The sequence below is a fragment of the Meleagris gallopavo genome, chromosome 1 (assembly GCF_905368555.1).
Source record: "Meleagris gallopavo chromosome 1, MGAL_WU_HG_1.1, whole genome shotgun sequence".
Classification (NCBI taxonomy): Eukaryota; Metazoa; Chordata; class Aves; order Galliformes; family Phasianidae; genus Meleagris; species Meleagris gallopavo.
The window spans coordinates 144,280,265-144,303,607 of NC_139404.1; the positions used below are offsets into that span (position 1 = coordinate 144,280,265).

Genomic DNA, 23,343 nt, shown 5'->3' on the forward strand with positions numbered 1-23,343 from the left:
TTCATATTACTGTCATATTGCCTTCCAAATGCATCAGAATGCATTCAGATTTCATCATTGCAAAAAATGCTCACAGAATTTTAGCCATATCAGCTCTCTAACATCACTTTGGGCTAAACTAGCTCTCTTGACAACAGAAATGGCAAGACTTCTTGTCAGTAAAGCAGAAAGAAAGGAAGAAAGACTTCTGTTTTTCTGACCAATAAATACATCAGGAAAAATATCTTTACGAAAAGAAATGGAGAATAGACTGCAAGAAGGGAATTCATGGGCTCCATACCAGAAAGAAAGAATGATTTCCTGTATATTGCTTCAGTGAAATTCTGATTTGCCTGGTGGTTTTGAGATTTTGCTCCACTAAATTTGGCACTGATACAGGATACTTTATAGAGATCTTTATAGTAGTCTCTTGCCAAGTCATGAGAAATTTATAGCTTAGTTAAGGACCATCCACCTTTTCTGAAGTCTAAAGAATGGAGACTGAGTGTAACCTGTGCCCTGATATACATCTTCATTAGAAAATAAATGAACATTTTGTTTACACCGGGGAGCATATGCACTTAGTATAATATCCATATAAAATAAAATGTTTGAGTGGCTTTTGCCATATTGCTAACAAGGTTTAGAGCTTTTTACAATATAGAGTCATTTATTTATGGCTCAAAAAAGACCTGCATAAGCAATTAAAAGTTAAGAAATTTAATAATTTAGACTACTACATTTTCCAAGAGTCTAAAATCAAAACTATAGTTTGTTTACAGATTTGCATTCTTTCTGGATTGAGTTTTCATTCTTTCAGAAATGTCATGTTGAAACCTAATCAACTTCAAGGACTAAAATAACGTGAAGAAATGATATTAAGAAAACCACAAATGTCTCACAAATGGTGTCTGGCAGACTACCCACAGCCTATTTAGTTTTTTTGTTTTTTGTTTTTAAATACTGTTTAAATGCAGGATTTGGATTTTTATATATGGACACCTTCAGGCAGCTTGCTAACACAACTTTGTTTCTGATTTAAGTTTATCATCCTGTTAAGGATAAGACTGTAGAAAAATATTAGACATTATCACAAACAGATTACGTTTCATCAAGTAAAGACAGTGGCCCAAAAATTACCATACAACGTCAACAACAATTTTGCTCTGACATCCAAGAAGTAAGAGATTTATACACATTTTCCATTACTGAAATCATGGAATAACCTCAGGAAAGCGTTTTCAAATATTTACAAGGTTTTCGGTAGTAGGGAGGTAGGGAATTTTCTTACTGTGGAACAAATATGCTCTTATACTCATAACTCCATGACATTTACTTGAATAATGGAGAATGTAATCTGATGTTTGTTTCTAATATGGAGCTTAGAGAATCTGAAATAGTTAATCAATAGATTATCAATAGATAAATCAATCTGGCAGGCAAAACAGATAATTTAAAATATTTTTTCATAGTTTTAATTTCTGGTTTTAGTATATGGAACTTGATTAATATTCATGCAGCTTTCACAAAATAGATGACCAGTAATAACTTCTAACCATAAACGCAGCTTCCATGACTAAATATTTTAGAAAACCTAGTTGGTGGTACAGGGCAACAAGATTGTTCCCAGCTGAATGATCTTAAACAACTGAATATAAGCGTAAATAAAATGCAGAAGAATGGTCACAGAAGCAAAAATAATATATTCAGTATTTTTTTGGACTAAGTTAAATTATTGCTTAGTTTTCCCTTGAAAATAATAGTATTTGCAGAACGTAAAATTCAGTTAATATGCAATTTATCAATACCGCCTCATCCAAATATTGATGTAAACAAAAAAATATTTATGAAGACAACATAATCAGGCTTCCCAGGGCAATATGGCTTTAACTTAGATAAGTGAAACAAAAGCAGCAATGTTCAAACAAATTAAATGAATATTTGTCTCCTCTTACTTGTGACTTTCGAAATAAATTTAGTTATATTGTTTAAAGTAATGTCTTCTTGCTCTAGGAGATAACTAAATATTTCTTTTTTGAACTATTTTTTTTTTAAATACGATTTTGTTTCAGAAAAAAATATCCCAAATTTTATCTTTCAGTAATTATCAGTAAACTACAAATAATGTGCTCCACTCCCCAACATAATTCTTTAAACATTTGTTTGTTCTTTACTTGTCAAAGAGGAATGAAGACTACTTGCACGAAACACAGGCTATGAGAAGGGAAGGAGTGAAGTATGCAAATAGGTTTATCCAAATATATTTATGTATGAGATGGGTATCAGCTGCACTTTGGATATGGTGCTTTAATTTGGCCAACTACAGCTAGAAACAACAGTTTCTCAGTTCTGTATTTTAATTCAATCCTAAATTACACGTGCATATGCTATCTTCAAACAGTTTAAATTCAGGACTATGACTCTTGATTTTGTCCTGCGAGTCCACCATGCAGAGAACTATAAAGACTTTGTAAAATGTTGCTTTACAGTAAGTTTAAAAAAAACCTCCTTTGTATATATTCTGCTTTTGCAGAAAGGGGGAAATAAGTCCCACATTTATCAGTTGCTTTTATGTTTCTTGAAAAAAACCCACCCACATTGATGTACTTTTTTCTGGTAACTGAATCTTAAGGACATGGTCAAGTTCTTCAATCTAGATATGCACTCAATTCGCTCCCACACTTCAAATGCCCCACTGAGTGACTGAGTTTCTCAAACTCTTAGAACCAGAAGGGAAAATAAACATGTATGAGGCACAACAGTTCTCAGCTGGTCCTCGGCCTATGAAATGCTGTGAAATCAGACAACGAAGTGTGTGAGGGATGCCCCTACAGGTAAATAGAGATGTAGCCCTCCATGAGCATATTTAATTGTGTTTCCTCTACAGAAGAAAACACTGTTAATATACATAGTAATAGAAAGAGCAGTACTGCTTATTGTGGTCCTGGAAGCAAGAATTTCTGAGACAGTACAGCTATGGACTTGGAAAAGTACAAAATAATGATGCTTGAATCACATAGCAATCGGCTAATTAAGAGTGGACATATTCTCCTCTTTGTAAAGATGTCTCATGTAACATCACTGTGTTCATTCAGAACCTTTACAAGGGCAGTGGCAAAACAGCTTCCCCAGCACTTCTGAATGTAAACATGGGAATTCTATGGGGTTCTATGCAACCTCCAAATGGAGCGTGTATGCACTACCCATTCAGTTCCCTTTGATGGGAAAGAGTTCACAGAATCATAGAATGGCCTGGGTTGGAAAGGACCTCAAGGATCATCAAGCTCCAACCCCCCCTTCGCAGGCAGGGCCACCAACCTCCATATCTAATACTAGGACAGGTTGCCCAGAGCCCCACCCAATCTGGCTTTGAACACCTGCAGGGACTGGGCATCTACAACCTCTCTGGGCAGCCTGTTCCAGGACTTTACTTGAGCTGAAGATAAGGAATGAAAATGGAATTAAAAAGTCATCACTCGTGTCTGACAGTGACTTTGTAAAATCTTTTAAACTATTTTTTGATAGTTCTGATCCTCACTATTATTTCCAACTGTTATTTCTGCTCTAGAACATAAATGCTGCAGTCAAATTAGGACTCCCTTGTGCCTGGTGTAAATGCTGAGTATGTGGCTTTAATTCCTTCAAGCTTAAGAAACTTTTCTTCCTAATTCAGATATCACACAATTCAGGCATACTGCATGTGGGTGGAAAATTCAGAAAGCTGGAAATACCAGATTTGATCCTGTATTTGTAACTGCTACGTGGCATGATGATGAATGGACTTTCACACACAGTAATATATTTCTATCCTTTAACATAAGGTGGTATAATCATTCAGTATAGTTCATTTCTCTAAGTTCAGTTAAAGCTAGGGAGCCAAATAAGTCTGCTGCTATCCTTAAACTAATCATCTGCATCTTCAAATATCCACAGCCTCTTGTCAGCAGTCAGTTTTGGAGAGTAACTCTAAGTGATGCTGTTAGCATCCCTCCAGGACACATCCTCCTCGTAAAGCACTACTGATGGTGCCAACAAACTGGAAGATCAAGACAGATGAGCCCCAGCCCTCCCAAAGTTGTAACTGGAACTGACAATCCCCTTAGCCACGCTGGAGGGAACCTCCTTCTTTAGTGACACATCCTAAAGAAAATGTACATGGCACTGAATGCTGTGAGCTGCTGCAGGAAACTGTATTGTCTCAGTGGGGAGGTTCAGAGGTTTAGCAGGGTAAGTAGAGTTTAAGAAGTAGGTAAGTGCTGATGCCATTTGCATGCTGCTGGAAGTCCCACAACTTCAGAAGGCTGCTCTCAGACTGAATTCATTATCATCTTAGTAATTCCATGCCCAGGTTGTCTGTCCTTTATATTTCTGAGTGAAGAGAAACAACTGAGAAGAAGATAATAATTTCCTACTCCTGTGCGTTGTTATTTTGCTCAGTGAGTAATGATACTCGCTTTATTTCAAGGATGCTCCTATGTAATAGGCCTAAATACTAGCCATAGGCAGTGACTCCATAAAAACAGGGAAAGTATGGAATCATGGAGACTGGTGCTTATTAGAGGACTTTGAAATAATAATCTTTTAATTAGATATTATCAGGTTGGGCTCACTGTTTAGCTGTATATTTTTACCCCAAACTGTGATAACTATTTAATGATGTTAAAACTTTTAACAGCACTGCTAATTCCTTTTGGTAGGGCTGCTTATGCACTGTGGAGACTATTGGGCTTGAAGGAAACATTTTTTTTTCTCCATAGAGAACATTAGACTTAACATCCAGAAATCTGGTTGCCCACAACTTTTTAAGCAACTGCATTTTCAGTTATAACACACAAAAATTTTCTACCAATTTCCCTTGCTTTAGGGAAAGATAAGCTAAAGTGGGAAAAAAATCGAAACTACAGATTCCATTTTTTTTTCATTTATAATTGGGATTGGGCTCCAGAACCTCGGCAGCCATCCACGAAACCTTGCCTAAGGGAGTAGTGATCAGTGTATAACAGTAGCTGTTGTAGTATACATAGACAGGAGAATTAAAGAAAATTTTAGGCTTGATAGGTTTAGATCTGTAGGCTGCTTTAATTATGAATGCTATTAGTTTTCATACAAAATTTTAATGCTTGCTTTTAAGTATTCATTCTATGACCACAGAAAAAAAAAAAAATACAAGAATTTCTACCAGAAACTCTGAATTTGGAGTAGTGGCACTGTAGGGCTGCAAGAATCTTCTGTAGGGCATTCATGGAAGGAAGTACACCACTTTTTTTTTTCTCCCTGTGTCCTTGGGAGAAGCTAACATATAATAAATATCACAGCACACATTCATACAGTGATTACAGAGGAGACTGTCAGAGAGAAGAAATCTAAGTGCCAGGTAACCAGGGTTGCCAACATCTTTTTTTTAGTTCTTACTTACCATGATCAAGCAGGAGCAGGAATTTTTCCTACTGATTTTTTTCATGAGCCGAAGTGGCTCTCAAGGAGCACAATAATAAATCAGTAACAGGAAACAGATCTGGGTGGTCTTTTGAAGTTTTAATAGGAAAATATTTATCTTTGTGCTTGCAATGGAATGGAGAAAACACAGTCCTGAGGGCTTTTGTAAGCAGTAAATAAAACTGATTGCATATTTTCATCACTCTAAAGCTTTCATTAGGAGTAGTAGTTAAGGTTTTGATGGGGAGTTTTACTTAAAATAATTGAATTGCTATAACTGAGGTTGCATGGTATGCTCAATCTCAAGAGGTCTCCTAAGGTAAGAGTCTGAGTCATAACAATGGGAAGAAAACAGAGGGGTTCCTAAAGCACAGCAATGGATAGGTTTGTTAGAAGTGCAGAGCTGTAGCACTGATGGTAAGCAAAATATTTTCAAGACTGGCAGGAGAAGCTTTGGCTGAAACCTTGCAGATACATTTTCTCCTGTAGCTGAAGGAATCAGCAAGACACTGACAGTAGGAGTGGCTCTGGCTCTCAGACCTGGTCTGAAATTTGCCAGATTTGCTGGCCTTCAAAGCTAGAAATTGGGCATATCATCCAATGTTGCTACACTACAGAGCTTTTGAAATATGGAATACACCATTAACAAAGCCACTTTCTCTCTAGCTGTGACCATAACCAGGCGCAGGTGCCTCCCGGCTCCTATTCATGGACAAACATGTGGTCCAGAGCAGCGCTCTGGGAAGTAAGAATCACAGCATCTCTGTTACAGCACAGCGCCTGAAAGGTTTACACCAATGTCCTTCCTTCTAAACACAGCAGCAAAGTCAAGCTTGCATGATTTACCGTTGAATGCTTCTATAAAAAAATATATATTTCACTTATAATTTCTGCTGCTATAAATAGCCACGCGGTGACAAACCTCCATGGACTGCAGCAAAGCAAACACAATCTACTCAGGCATTACACTAGTGTACACTGGCACTAAATGCAGCAACAGAGCATTTATAATTTATTTCAGATGTCCACAACAGAAGCTCAAGCAGAGTCATTGCTGTGATTACAGCAGTTACCTGGATTTTCACCCTTTTTCTGTGCTGAATTACATAAGGAGTATCGTTTGGCTCACAGTCTTCCCTGGCACTCAAGTTTAGCATCATCTACATTTTTATCTTAAGACAGAAGGAAGTGAAACCCACTGCTGTTTGTGAAAGGAATCCAGCAGAAACCAAATGGTTTATGGCCACTCTGCCATTCTGAGCCATCATTGACTCAGTTGATGCTGATTCCTACATACATGGAAATCACCTTTCTGCAGATGTTGCTTCTGAAACTGAATGAGGGCTCCAAGGCAAAGCGTGGTGCCCATTAAGGGGAGCTAGTTCCTCAGCTACTTGAGACACAGAGAAGTTGAAGGCAATCAGACGATCAACTGTGGAGGAAGACAGAAACGGGGACTGAAAAACAGGGCTGCTGGTGAAGAGGAGTAATGGCCTTGATAAAATTGAGCTTAATTCCCTAAGATAGATAGGTTTAGAATATTTGTAAGTGGGAATAGTTTCTCTACATCTCTTTTGTGTTTCTGTGATGGAATGAATGCTGGGATTCTTGATCTTTGTCATTAATTGCTATAGCTCCATGGAGAGAAGCATAATTTTGACTGTATCCTTTGGGCCATGAGGCCTAGAGAAAATCCACTTTCTCCCATTCCATGGAATCAGTCAAATCAGTTACCTCCTCCCCTGAAGCCATCTCCTTCCTCAGCGGTGCATTTCCTCTACTCATCCTTTTTATCTTTCCTTGGCTAACTTTGCCTGAGACTGGAATAAAGAAGATTATGAGGGAGGGGTAGCTCATAGGCATCAGAAAAACATCAGAAGCAAGCTTTGTCAAAATGCGTATTTTTGAAGTAAATGTAGTTGATTTACTGCTTAAATATTTTATATAGATACCTGGAAGTAGCAATGAATCATTACAGTTTAATGGTTATTAATGCCTGTATCTTCCTTTCTGAGGCAGAATTCTAATTTTCATAGGAATTCTGCTTGAGCAGGATGTGCTATATTTGGCTTTTATTGTGCAATAATGAAAACAACAAAATACAAAAGCCTGTAGTGAAATGTTATACAGAAAGTACACAAACCTTAAGGTGACACAAATAGGAAAAGTAAAATAAACTGTGTGTCATACTGTTGCAGCTGTTTCACCTCTTACCAATTTTCACAGTCTATAAAATCTTGGAAAGCACCAGATGTTTAGGGGAAGCTGTCCTACTCTGCCTAGCTTTGGAAGTGAATGTAAGATTTATTAGTGCTATATCAGTGCGATTTCAGTACTGGTTTTTGCATTTATAAACTAGGTAGAACATATAACACATTCCGTTGTCACAAAGCCCGTTTACTTTCCTCTGCTCCTCCTCACTTGTAGATTTTGGTGTTGCTGAACAATTAAAGTAACTGTAGAACAATGCCAGAACATGCTTTCCCGATGATACTATCTGCTATGTTACTGACAAACACAAAGCTTTCTCCAAGTCCTAACTTTAGCCAAAACAACCTTCCAGTTCACTGATTATAAGCTATGCAAACTATTCTGTTGTGCATGAATATGCACTACTATTTAGGATTCCTGCCTACGCATAGACTGTTGGTGCACAAAATTATTATTTTTTTCCTAGTGCATGGTTCCTCACATTGGATCAGGAATAAAAACTGCTCATGCATACTTTCCAATCTCTCATAGCTCAGTGGTGCTGTAAAGTGCTGCCATTCATTTTAATTCAGTGAGAAGAAGTTTTGTTGTGTTTAGTACCAGGGAATTGCATGTGTTATTAGAAAGCCTCTGACAGCTGTCAGAGTCAGAGATAACTTGCTGGATTTCAATCTTTCATAAAGGAAGGACTGAGGACCCTCATCCCCAGCAAAGCTGTCAGGGTTCTCACAAAGTGGGATAAAACAGAATACCTTTTCCATACACAGGGAGATCTCTGTCTCTCCTCTAATCCATCTCCCATCAATTTGTACAGGGAAAGTTGTATAGGTAGAAGAAAGAGAAAATATGTCCTGATGTATCAGTGCTTTATACTGTCTTGTCATCACTGACATGAAGGGATAATTGCTTAGCAGTTTGCCTTGCCTTGAGGAAGCACTTGATGTTTTACATGGTATTTAATAAATTAGCACGATATTTTAACAAAATGTACTAGCTTTCATGCAGCTTTGCTTTTCTGAGAGCAGGAACAATGAAAATGTGAAATACATTGATGAAGACAAGGGCTTTGCATCAAAGACTGGAAGTCTGAAGCTGGAAGCATTTCCACACTTCTGAGCACAAAACTTACCCTGCCCAAATCTCTCAGTGGATTCAAAGCACCAGAAAAGGAAATCTCTTAAGGTCTGAGATCTTACCTTCCAGCTTTTGATTTGAACAGGTACTTACCTTAACAGAAACTCCGTTATATATTTTAGTTACAATGTTTTTTTCATAAAAGCCTACATTATTTTCTGTGATCATAATTAGTGATGATTCAGGTCTTGCATACTCTTTAAGTTCAAAGGGAAAGTAGCTTTCTCTATGCCTTTAACAGGTGGACATTTATTTCTTATCCACTCTTATTTAGCTATATACCATGGGTTTTCCCCATACAGCGCTTCTTCCTGTGGTAGTTTCCTTTAACCAGTACAAGGGACTGAGAAGGCATGCCTATTTGTATCATTTTCATAATTGCTATTTGCATTTTTGCCTATGCTATTTTTGTAGCACACTTGATACTGTTTGCCATTTTGCTTACTCTGATCCATTTTTCATCCTGTTTTCTTCTCCCTATCCATCTTATACCACCACTATGCTGAGTAAGGTGAAAATGCGTATGTGAGTCAGAGTCATGCTTTCAAAGTCACATTGATCAGTGGGGTTTGAAATTAGGCAGAGATTGCTGATATTTTGTCTTACAAAAGAATAAAATAGTATTTTCCTTAAGTACAATAAAGTTTATCCCATTTTTCCAACTGATTTATTTTCCCCATATTCAGTTTTGCCTAGTATGCTTACAAAGGTTTGATATATAACTAGCTGATTCTGTTCTTTCTATATTATCATTATCATATTATTATCATATCGTCTCATCCTATCTTTGTACTATATATGACCAAAAGCAACTTGAAGGTCTTATTTCTTGTCTAAGATTATTCTTCCAAGAGTTTTTCTGCTCCAGGTTATCTGTATGGCTGTTAAGGAGATTTCTTTTTTTTTGCTTATTAGTTTACTTGATTGAAGAGTTATGTGAATAAAGCTGTAATAGCAATTATCCTTAAATATGTTTTCAATACTTCATTCTAACATTTCGACTGTATGTCATTTTGACTTCCTGCTCAGCACACTAAAAGAGGGACATTAGCACATTTTAACTGGGAACAGGGAATTAATAATTTCTCATGTATGTAACATTTTAAGTTATATATACTATATACTATCAGAATTAAGAAAAGCGCTGTTGCAATTTATGTTGAATAAGTGTTATACAGCGCTACTATCTTCTCAACTTGTAAGAGCCTAGTTTTGTGTTGAAGTACAAACTATTTTGGCCTTGTTAAGCTTGTTATCATTTCCTCAACCAAAGCTTTCTAATATTTCACATGTCATGTAACAATGTATATCAGAACTCATAACACCACACAATTTCTTTTGAAATATGAAACATGAAATTTGGCTTGCTCTGGGGTGGAAATGTAATTTCCTACTGCAATCCAGGAAAGTCAACTAGAAAATGAGATGTATCTGCAGTTGTTTCATTGCAAGTATTGACCAACAGCATCTTCTAACTGTAAGAACTCTGCAGATCTTTGCTATTACCAGTATTTCCTTCCACTAATATTTAAACTCTTCTTACCTATGAACAGATTCCACTCAGTATCCAAATCAGCCTGATTTGCTAGGCAGCCCTTCATTACATTGAGGCAATAGTTGTTGCAAGGTTTCACAGTGGGAAGTCCTCTGCAGTAAGGGCAGTACAACATCTTCATTAACGCCCGGATGCACCCTGGGGTGGGACTGACCTGCAGAGTTTGAAGGGGGGAAAGAAAAAGAAAAAGGAGGAAATCAATCTCCTGTTCTGTGAATGCTGGGGTTGCTGAGGTCATGCCTCTCAAGCAATAAGCATAGAGGGGGCAATCTTTGAGAAAATCTCAACACTTAATAACACCTTCCTATGATGCTAAACAATTCCTACTCATTATCTTCATTCACTACAGCCGCAGTGACTTCCAGGAATGCAAAAAATCAACACTTCCCTCCTGATGGCAGTACTTTCTGCCCCAGCCCTCCCACATGAAATCTATTGGAAGCAAAGGAAAAAAAGCCAGGAAATAATTTGGTCAGAAACTGACTGATCCTAACCAGGAGGATCCTGAGGTGTTGCTACACTCTTCTCACTCAGGCTAAAACTGCCAGTCACACTGGATGAGATTCTCCTCTTTATTAAAGTGCAGTAAATCCAGGATAATTCTGAGATAATTTCAGAATTATTCAGAATCATGAAAAAGGGATATCATCCTGTTCTCACACAAAAAAACACCCTTCTATTTTCTCAGGGAAATTCATAAAGAGATCGGTCTTTTTTTCTTTTTTTTTTTTTTAATGTATGATTTTGTCTTTCAATATCTTGAGCAACAATAAAGCATTTTATTGAGAACAGCCTAATGCATTTCACGTTAAGCATCAATATAGCAGAACATGGCTGCACTTGTTGAACTTAGAACTGCCATCAGAGCCAATGGAAAGACACTCTATGAGTTTAGGGTTTTCAGTCAAAACCATGAATGTGCATATGGCTGACAGAAAGAAGTAGTGTGTAGCTATAAACTTACATTTATATCTAATACAGTTTTCACTAGAATCACGGTTTTCCCGGAGAGGGAGAATTAAGGTTAGAGAAAGATTTCTTTCATAAGGACCCCCCGCTATTTCTAATGATAGGATCTTTCCTGTCATCTTTTTTATCCATCAAAATGCCAGGCATCTATTCAGTAATAACTTCTGTATCCAATTGGAGAGAAATAAATCTTTTTGGGGAAGTTTGTTTATCCCGTTTATTGCAGGGAAGGATAAATCTTCTAGAGGACATCCACTGAATACTCCCTGAATACTCCATTCTTAGATTTAAACTGCACAGATTGAGCACATTTGATAAACACTTAGTGTACATTGGGTAAGCATTACTTCCCTTACCCTCTCATTTCCTCATTTGTTTCATATCAGGCTTAAAATTTTACATGCTACTATAATGTATGTTTTCAGGACTAAAACTCTATCTTGCATTAAAAGTGCACAATATTAGGTACTACTTGCAAAATGTCTTGTCACAGTGCAGTGGAGCATATGTTTCCTGTGTCAGAGTGACAGTCTAGCGCAGTGACAGAAGGGCTACAGGCTCCTCAGTGATTTGAGAATTTCTGAACAGGAAAGTGCAAAGAAATGGCATTCCTTTCACTCATTTTGTTGGCTTATGAATAAATGCAACAGTTTAATATGAATTGGAACTACTTTTTTCTATAGTCATGGAAATTTGTGCTAAAAGAGAGTGTGAAAGCATGAATCTGACTTTGTACTATAGCAGCCTGTGCTAAGCTGACTGATAGTTTTTATTGTCAGGGTCATACTAAAATTGCAATACTTTCTACCTCTTTTTTTTTTTTTTTTTTTTTCCTCTGTGATTTCTTTTCCTTTTTCTAGTACAGAATGTTTTCATCACACTGGACCTTTTTGGAAAACAACTCTGCTAAAAGTTAGAGCAGATGTTTCTGACTATGCTCAGAGGTGACTTTTGCCTCACTTTCCTAGAGAAATGCACTTTACTCACGCAACACTCGGATGGGTGTGTAAAGGTATATTTGGCCATCTTTTTCTGATAACTTTAGAACATGTTGGCCAATTTCAATCAAATTTAACCGAGGACTTCAGGTCTCAGTACAATAAGATCCTACAAGCTTTTGGAAAACAGCTGGGAGAAGAAAAAGAGCAGGCTTACTGCTTTTATTTAGGAAAAGGCTGAATCAGGAGGTCAGTTCCTCAAGGAAATCATAGAACACACATGGAGAATGATTCTGTGAATGTCCCAGGGGTTAAGAAAGCACTAAAAGTAGAAATTTAACTTTATTAATCACCAGAAAATCCAAATACTAAATATAAATCCAAGGAAGGATTATAATCATTATTTCCACTGTTCAGAACTACTTTTTGTGGTTACTTGTCTAGCTTTTTTTATCCATATACCCCCAAAACCTAGAACAGGCCCACTTTTATAAAAAGATTAGCAGTGAAAGGGGGATGTGAGTAAAATACAGAGCATTCAAAATTAGTTTGAAATTGCTGTTTAAAGCTGTATTTCTTCCAGTTGCCACTGCGAGTTTTATCAGCAAAGGTACTTTCATGTCTAAAATTGTGCTTCTTCCCCTGCCCACAGTTCTTGTCAATGCAAAGTTGTTGACAGCTGGTTGACCTCCTAAGTTCAGCTGAAATCTACATGTTCTCCCATCTATGCCTTCTCAAGCCCATGCTGGTACTTGTGCTGTCTCTTATATCTATGGGGTCCTGATCTTTGAAAATACACTGGTGCTTTCATTCTTGAAAAGCATAACTAGAGATATAAAAACAGTTCTGTTCTTTGTATTATATTTGTAACAACCAAATATCATAAATATTTACACAAGCTTTATTTTATCACAAATTTAATCTGGGAAGTAATCAGATACCAAATTTTTCTCTGCTAAAGGTCCCGATCATACCTCTGATATGCTAGGACAAGACCCTAAAAGTTAGTTAGAATATTTATTTACAAGAGTTCAGTGAATTGTGAATTCTTTTTGCATTACCGGACAGCTTTAATCAGAGCACTGTCTCATGGAGTCCACTCCCAAGTAGGGAGGATAATTTCTTACCACACAAAAAGAATGAGCTGAACCCAAGCCTCTCATATCTTGTCTGAATGTTTCAATATCCTTCGTACAAAATGGTGGCATCATCAACAACATTTTATAAGAAAGGAAGGTGCCCTGCTTTTGTTTAGAGAGAAAACCATTTTAAAGAGAGGTCAAACTGTGACTTGAAAAAAGCAGCTGGAGAAAACTACAGCAGCCTTTGGTATATTTATATCAATCTCAGACATAGACCTACATAAGCATCTCCTTGCTGATCATGCTGGATGTTGCAGACCTCTGTCTCAGAAGTTGCTACGCTGCTGAAATAAAGTATCAGCTGATCTCTCTGAGGCCAGCTGAAGGGTCTAGCTTACATTCAAGATGCTTATGGCTAGCATCTACTGGCCACATCCCATAATACTACATTGTATTTGGCTCTACAGCTCCCTTGGGTTCCATGTGGTGCCTGGATAAGTAAAATAAATATTTTTGTGTGGTTATTTTTCAGCTATTTTTCAAGTGTTCAGAATAATAAGAGCCAGTACTGCAAGAAATAGGATTAGCAATAAGCTAAATATAATGTTGCATGTTTTGAAGAGAGAGAGGAGGTTATTTCTATGATATTTAGATTACACTAGGAAGGAAAGAAGAGGACCACAACAGGACAAGTATCTTCTGGAACTGATCTCTATAAGGAAAATCCTCTGAAAAGCACACAGGCATTGATTGCATGGGGATATCCAAAGCAGGCGGTCGAAAATGGATACAGGAGGGTCTAGCAATTAAGTTGTGATCTGATGAGTCTTGTTCTCAGTGCTGCTCCATATCTCCATCACCTACAGTACTAATGTACCTTTACATGACCAACTTTTATTGTGGCAAAGGGAAAAATGAAGATGAATCATCTACTCTGGAGGCCTGAAGATTTTGTGAATCCAGCCTCCAGTGAGCAGCCAAGTTTTGATTTTCAGCTTCAACTCCTTTTTTTTTTTCTCCTATTACTTCATTTTGAGAGAACAGAGTCAGCTTTTTCTCCTCCCTTAATGACAGCTCTCATGCATAAAAAAAATCAAACTTTTCTCTAACAGTGTGAAATCTTGGTAAAAGAGCAAACGTAAAGAAATCAGCTTAGATTTTGAGAACACATGGAATCTGTATATTATTGCAGAAAGTTGCTTTTCAACCAGTCAGACTGGCTTGATACATTTTCTGATGGCACATTAAAAGAAACATATTTTCAAAGCCTGTTTCTTATATTCATCTTTCCATCTCAAAACAAACAAATAAAATCTCCAAAACCAAACCAAAGAAACCCCACAATATCTTTACTCAGAATCTCTCACACCTAAAAATACTTTTCTGCAGACCAGTCAAAAGAAAGACATTCATATCATTCAGAGGTATTCAAAACCTGCATTTGCTCAGGAAAACTGTTTATCAGCTTTAAATAATATTTGTTACTATAGGCTTTTATTTATTTAGTTTTGACAATGCATTGCAATTAATCATAGCAGAGAAATTTGCATGGACGTCAAAATTTAGAAATAAAAAGTCCTAATGTAAATCATATTTTAAAAATCAATCAGAGCACATAAAATGACATTACTGGGGAAAAACACCATAGAGGAGTCATTAATTGTATCATGTTTTCTCCCTGACTGACTAGGACATCTTCATTTTAGTATAAGCATACACAGATTGCAGCATGTCAGGAAAGTACCCATCAGAACCTTGACTGAGCCCAATAGCCGCAGGACATGTTACACAGCATTTTTAAACATATTCTGACAGATTCATCTTTATCCAAATGTAAGTTTATGCATACATGCAAAAAACCAATAACAACAAACAAACAAACAAAAAAACAAACAATAAAACAAAACAAAAACAACAACCCAAAACCACCCAAAAAGCAAGATTTTAAAGGGCTTCATTACTGAACACTTGTTTTTCCCTTTCAGAAATTCTGGAAGTAATATTATTTCACCTAGAAGACAGAATTTGCAATCACGAAGCTATAAATAATTGAGGAGATAACTTTTTTTTGGGACAAATCATGAAATTGCACTCTCTCATAACACATATTCAAAAATCACACTTTATTACGTACCTGATCTATTTTTATAATCAAGACTTGGCTTTATTGTGTACACAAATTAATTTTTTTTTTTTTCTGATATAAAAAGGTTCAGAAAAACAGTTGAAAGAACCTTGAAAGGGTCAGAAAAACTGATATGCAGGTTCTCTACTTGTAGGAGATTTCTTACTGAAGTAACTGACATATGTTGTCTGGTGCTAAAGTAGAGACATTCCTCCACAGTAATATTGGATGTAGTCAGAGTATAAAGCCATACTTAGGTCCAGATCCTGTCATTTCTTGATGTATAATAAAATCTGTCAAGTTTGAGCAAAATTTATCAAAGCTGAGTACTACAACAGGCATACAACTCCTTCCAACATTTCCTATGTAATCAATCTCATTACGAAGCACATGGAGCCATTCCTTAACATGAAAACCTGAGGTGAAACTGCCAGCCAGCCCAGAAAGCAGATACTCATTTTTAAGTGCCTGTACACTAAACAATCTTTCCATCTGTAGGGAAGATGACTACATTTTATTTCAAACTGTGTGAATGCTTTAACAATGTGGCTGCTGGATAAAGTTTTATTTCCTTTCCAATTCAGTATTCAGGTTGAAGTAACAAACTTTGCTTTAAAGAAAGGCATTTTTACAAGGCAGTGAGGTATATTCCTGCTATTCCATGTAAGTGGATCATATTTGGACAGAGTTTTAAAGTGAATCATTGCCTTTAGCACTTGTTCCATTGGTTAGATCATTCATCTCCCCACTCAACAACCCACTGTCATGTGTCCTATGCAGGCATGATCCTCTGAGAAACTGAGGAATTTTTATGTCATTTTTTATCTATGTAGCCTGCCTCCAACATAACAGTATAAATGGAAAAAATGAGCTGTGTTCAAGTATAATTTTGTTCCTAGCCTAGTTACTTCAAGAGCCTCAACTAGGTCTAGGGGGATAATAATGTAATGTTTATACATGTTCCCAGGTCAGAGCCTAATCTTGCGTGCATTAGCATGTCTCAAACAACTCCTAGGGAAATGCAACTGAGACAAGTAGTCCTCCCATTCTAATCCACCAAATGTTAATATATCTGTGGGCAACTTGATAGTCTAATTTTAACATTTCCTATCCAAAAAAATGCAACAGTATAATTCTAGTATTTCCTACCCAAAACTATATACAAATTCAAATAAGACATAAGGAGAAATTAATGATGGTGCATTTCAGAAGAGAAGAAAGACCAAAACTTTTAATTCCTTTAATAATTGTTCTTTATTGTATTCAATAAACTAGAACTAAGGAAACATTTTCTAATAACAAAAAAATTGTTTCTGATCTCATGAAGTAAGTCTCAAAGTAATTGTAATTTCAATTAAACATTTAGATTGATGTAGATGGGGTCAAACTGATGTGTATAATAAGGTATACTTCATAGGCTGTGCAGAACTGCCAGAACCTGTTAGATTACCTATCCTACGAGGCACAGGTACTTTTTTCTTTTGTTTGATGTTTAATTAAATTCAGTATAAAAACTAAACATCAGTCCAGTTTGCTCACTGCTTTACATCATATATCTTTGACACTATCTTCTCAGCAGGATACAATTACTACCTATTGATTTATGTTATTTGTTTTTAAATAGGGGAAACAAATAAGGCTTAGCTACTAATGTTTTTGTTGTGTTTTTTTTTTTTTTTTTTTTCTCTCTTTCTTCTCTTCAAACTAGATTTGCTTACAGCTAGACCCAAGTGATTCATTTGCTTCTTGTTCACATTTTGGCTATTTTCACAAGCATTATATTACTGCTGATTTTGCTTAATATTCTAGATATCAAACAAGTTATTTTTCAACAGATTTCAGTTGAAAATATGACAGAATGTATCTAATTAGAGCAGATATAAATATTCATAACATATTTGAATGTATTATTTAAGTGCTGTTTATTGTTTCAGTCTGGTTCTTCGATTCTAAGATCTGAGCTAACTGCTCATACGGCACAATCTGATATATAAATGGAAATAGTGCCTCAGCCATACTCAACTGGGAATTTATGTTGTAGAAGGTCACTTTGAAAATACTTGCTTATACCAACCAAAAGTCTGATTTAATACTGATCTCATAAATAAAAAATGCTATCTACCGTTTTATCAGTTCATAGAACCCCAGGTGACTGAAAGGTAGAAGAACTGTTTTGAGGACTATGGCTTTGTATTAGTATCTTTGACTTTGTGCTTGAATTATACCGAAATAAAAGTAAAACAATCAACAATCAGTTGAACAGCTTCAAGATTCCTACAATTCTTGGATACCATGTCTCAAGAACATGATAAGATTTAAAACATTCTAAATTTAATTTTAATAATTTCATATCTAATAAATAAATTTCTAAAAAATATATCATTAAAAGTTTAACATATTCTTAAATTATTGGAAAACGATTTAAAGTGAATAGCTGAACTCTAAAGTTTAATAACATAAAAAAGAAGTTACATATTACTTTCTGATACAAATTGTGCAATGTTAAGCACTTACTCCATTGTCACTCAGAGGAACCAAAGTTTTTTTTAGAAATTCTTCTTTGAGATGCCCCTTACCATTATTCATAGTTTTTAAATCATAAGAAACTACATTTCCTTCCAACATTTATTAAAATATGGGCTATATTTCATACTTACTCATTTCAGTATATCTCTAATTGTGTAACTGTATGTGTATAGTTCTGGAAGGCAGATAGATACCACTCCTCCATCTTAGAGATGAAAAACTTATACATAATAGGTAGTTTTAATAGACATTTAGATGGATAAAATTGGAAAAGTTCTGCACCAGAAAATTTAAAGCTGCTTATAAATATCACTCTCATCTGTGTTTCGCCTAAGTTATAAATACGTGTAGTTCTGAAACTGTTTGTAGAAAAATAAAAACTGTAAGTCTCATGAGGAAATTGCACTTAAAACAGCAAATCACTATAGGAGACATGAATTGCGGAATTTCACAATTTTTCCGTGAAAGTCAAGGTCAAAAAATCACAAGGACAAAATGCTCAAATGCTTACTTAACTGTGAGACTGAATATCTACATTCAGAGGAAAAGAATAGGTTTCCCTATTATTAGGGAGCTGAAAAGAATTGCATATCAGTTTACTTGAATATGAAAAATCCAAATTTAGAAAGGTACTTGAAGAGTTATAGTCACAGGATATTTTGTGAAGTGCTAATTATTTTTTCTCTCTTGTGTCACTTCTCAGTGATGATTTGAAGCTTTTTTTTTTTTTAAACTTAGTTTTTACAATCTGAAATGCTTGAATACCCATGTCTAGATATTAAAATGTTCTTCATAAATCCTGTTTTATATGTCAGAGGAATAATCAATTGCAAATGAACTAGGTGTAAAGATCATTGTTTGCTTACAAGGATCATTAAACCAGGAATTTCTTAGACTGAAAATAGTGCAGGTTGAGAAAATAGTTCAGGATACAAGGATTTACATCCCATGAGATATTATTGAGCTGAAAAATCTGCCCTCTAAATTGGAAAAATATTTTTCTTTCTCATCTACTGTGTGAACAAGCCCACGTTAAATAAAATTTGAGGTGTGGAATCCATTTTTCCAGCATTGTAAGGGCAAAGATGAGGTGACAAATCTTTGTAATAATTTCTTCATTCCACTCCCAGGAGATGAATAGTGTCCTGTTATACAGAAATAAGGAAAGAATCTCACAACTGTAAGGTTTTTCAGATTCTACATTCTCTGCTGAAACATGAAGTTTAAGAAATTCTCTTAATGAAAAGCAGTTCCTCTGCTTTCCTACTGTATCTCACTTGGAAGAGAGCATGATTGTTTCTTCTGTGCTTGTGTAAAACGTATGTGGCTTCAGCTAGATAAGAAGGCCTTGGCTTAATAGGAAAGCAAGCACTAAATTTTCCAGGATTGAAAACAGAACTGCGTAAGTCAAACTGGTAGAGGTCAGAAACAAAAACTACTTTAAATATTTTGGGAGAATGTTCAAACACAGATAATTACATGGTATAAGTCTGAACACGCAAATTATTTAAACAGAAAATGTACAGTAAAGTCAACAAAAGACATCTTGCTGTTTGAGCCAATAGAAATCAAATCAAGAGTGCAATTCTTAATTTATTCTTAACTTAACTGTAATGCTGCAATTGGGCTTTGTCTCCAGAGAACAAGGGGAGGAGGAGATTAGCTGTAATTTGGTAGCCAAAATGAAGCATTCAAACACTGAAAGACTGGTAAGAAATATACTACTTGGTAATTTCTGTTTCCTTTCTGTGACCTGGATCTGTTCATGGCTGTGTTAGACCAAATGCTTGTCATCTTCTCTATTGCAGTTTTTATGTATATGGCATAAATATTGTTTATGGGGACCTGCAGTGCAAGACAGCAGGGGGAGCAATGAAAGTGCCCTCGGTGACAAATCAGAGTTCAATAATGTTATCAGATGCCACTCAGAAGTCTAGGAGACTGATAGCACAGAGAAATAAACCCACAATACTGGAGAATGAACCAAAGCAAAATAGATTTATATATGGCTGCGAGCAATAGGATCAGAAATTCCCCAGAATCTTCTGTAATTTGGGGATCAAAAAGAAAATACATACAGTGTAGAACTTTAGAAGTGATCTTTAGTACTATTTTCTTGACTATACAGTAATATCTAAATCTGACCTATGCTTCCAAGTTTATTTCTGACTCATTTCAACCTAAAAACAATCATTTAATATAGGTGTATGTTACTGTCTCTTGTGGTGCTATAAAAAGAGTTACTATATAAATGTCTTCATGCACACGTTTCAAGTTAAGAAAGATGAATCCATCTTTTCTTTCCAACAAAGACAGCAGGAGGATATCGCTGAGCAATGATGTGCAGTTGCCTTGCAGAACAGTTACTCAGGAGAAGAATGAAGTTGAAAGATGCAGTAAGAAAGGATGGCAAAAAAAAAAAAAGGCCAGATAAGGTTCTGTATAATCAAGCAGAAATGGATTTGTGCTCACTGGGAGGAAAAGAAAAATTACAAAGATGCAGCAATACTTTACGTATTGCTCAGCAACAAATTACAAATTGAAGGGGTGGTACTTGATAACCTGGAAATTGAACTCCTGGATAAACAGAAGTGAAAATTCTGAAAAAGAGTTGAGATACAAAAAGAAAATAGCTGCTACAGCAAAAGATAATGATCAAATCAAGCAATTAGGCATATTGTGCAGCATTATCTGGATAAGAAAATGATGTAAAGAATGACCAAGTCAGTCCTACTTACAACAGCCAAGAAACTTGATATGCAGAATAAATTTCTGAGAGCAAAGTCTTGCTGACTACCTATGATTCAGAGCGCAAAATAGAAAAGCATTTGAGAAGAAAATCTATTTTCTCAAACAGAGAGAGAGCAGCAAAACTGTTCTGATCCCTAATAAGTACTATCAAGAACTCACAAAAAATTCTTGTTCAATGTCCACTGGCCTGTGAATTATTTTACTGACTTAAAAAGGACATGAAGAGGGGTATAGAAGGCTGTGGGATGTCTTACTTGTGCAGTATCAGCAAGAGCACACTAGCCCAGATGAGAAAGAAATAAATGAGGACATAATATTGGCAATCTTAGCCAGTGATAAGTTATGCAATGATTTGAGTTGACAGGTGACGACAGATTGACCCAATATGTTCCAGCTCCTTCCTGCTCTAAGATACATGGAGTTCTGATGCAAAAGACACATTGAAGATAATCAAGTAGGCAACTCCAATGTTGATGTCTCTGTTTGCTTGAAAAGCTTCATCCAATTTGTACTCTGAACATTTTTTTGAATGAATTCAAAAGGAAAAATAGCACAAGTGGCCCTGTGAAAAAAAACAACCAAATAAACAACAAAACAAACCAAGGAAAATATGATTTCTCTTATTTTCCATATTCTAGGTCCCACCACACTAAATTCAAAATGCCAAGTAGCAAATTTCTCTGAGTTGTGAAATGAAACATCAAATCCATTCTTGGGCAGTAAGCTGGTCACACCTTGCCAGAAACAAGATGGGTGCAAAAATACAGTCATCACTTCAGGAATGAATGCTAAGCCTACTTTGAAGACTGGCTTTTTGTTGTATACCCTCAATCCCAGTAGGGAGCAAGATGTTCTACGATTCTATGTTGGTTGTCTGGGGCACAACAGAATATAATACTTCTGCTTCATTTCATGATATGAAAGAAGCACAAGATGAAGGATAATAGACTGGACAGTAAAACAAATTCCTTGTGGATCATACAGAATTACAAATGTCTTAAACTATTTCCTGACCTCTAAAATGCAGAAGGCTTTCAGATCTTTAGCGCATCCCAGGAAGGATCTAGTCAGACACATTGCCACGAACTAATAGTCAAGAACTGGCTCCTCATTATGAAACACAATATCTTGGTAATATATTCAGAGTAGCACAGAAGTAGAGAAATGCTTTATAAATAGCTCACCATCTATTTATAGGCACCATAAATGCCCACTGCATTATGTGGGACCAAATCATGTGAGATCACCTTATAGCTCCATGTTAACATTTCCTCTTTTATGGTCTTTCAAATCCTCTTGTTAAATTTTCAAAAAGCTACTTGTAAATATAAATACCGTATATAAAATATTTAACAGATGCGCAAGTGCACCTTGGGATGATGTCTACAGTCTGCAATGACCTGTTTATGGGATGTATGCCCACATTTCTGCTGAGTATTGCACTTGCTGCTTTTGGAACTGCAGTGTAAAAAGCAGATTTGTATCTTCCCTCACAATGGAGCTATATTTTATTTTATAATTTTATTTAATGTTACCTTTTTATTTATTTATTTATAATAAATTTCTTGTCCCCTACAGACAAAATGATATAACAGCAGAGGAGTCCTCGTAAGTGTCCACGTGTTCTACTTCCTAGCAAATGCAAAAGGAATGTAGGAAAGAGATTAAATTGAGAAAAGTTAGGAAAATTAGTGTCACTGCAATAAGAACGTACCTTCTTTTCAGTGTTTTGTCTCTACAGTGTGCACTGAACAAGAACAAAGTGTCTGAAATTGGATGAATACATAATACAAAGCCAAATATGTAAATTCCCTGAGAATATTTTATTGGATGTTGTTAAAACAAAACAAAGTAGTCCTGAGCAAAAGACCAATCTTTCTTCCACATAAGCATATAAAAATTGAAATCATGTGCATCCATACTAAAATGTCATGCATTTTCTTTACCCTGACAATTAACAGAGGAATCAATCACCCTAGCAAAATGCCTCTATTAAAAAACATAGCTCTGGTACTACAATTTTTGGAAAATATCTTGGTAGACAGTAAACATACTGTGACTTTGATTTGAAATAAGCAAGTATCAAATAAAGGAAAATTCTTTGAGTTTAAGCTTGTTATTTGTTCATGTTTTCAGAAGGCAGATCAAAATCTACACTACAAAAACATATCTGACAATCAGATTTGCTTTTTCCTTTTAGGTAGAAGCAGGTTAAATGTGAAATTTACTATTAAATCTTGATGTATTCTACCATGAAATTTTGATCGAACAGAAGTAGAGTCTACAAGCATATAAAAACATTTCTTTCAATGTTTCATTCTTCATAAATCCTCAGCAGGTAAGTTGTTCTTTAAATATTTTATCTATCCAAAACTGAACAGGAAAATGCATTCTGTGTTGACTGGGACCTAAGAAGCAGCAGAGCTGTAAATGTGAAAATGAACAGTAGACATTCAACTGGGAAAATATATAGTCTAATATTATTTTATTTGGCTCAGATATTTTGCCATAATCAGTTTAAAAATAATAATTTCAGTTATCACCGCAAATGACTGTAGTTGTCTTATTTACATTTCTTACCTTATCACCTGCGGAAATCACTCATGTATGTGTTATAATTTAGATCTGTCAACATCC

At 35.8% G+C, this 23,343-nt stretch overlaps 1 protein-coding gene across 1 annotated transcript in view; it reads right to left on the reverse strand.

Moving 5' to 3' along the window:
• GPC6 (glypican 6) overlaps positions 1-23,343 on the reverse strand; it is a 732,688-nt gene that overhangs the window by 192,058 nt on the left and 517,287 nt on the right. The window contains exon 4 of the mRNA XM_085215637.1: positions 10,304-10,469. Coding sequence (XP_085071763.1) covers positions 10,304-10,469 — 166 coding nt within the window. The remainder of the gene's footprint in view (positions 1-10,303; positions 10,470-23,343) is intronic.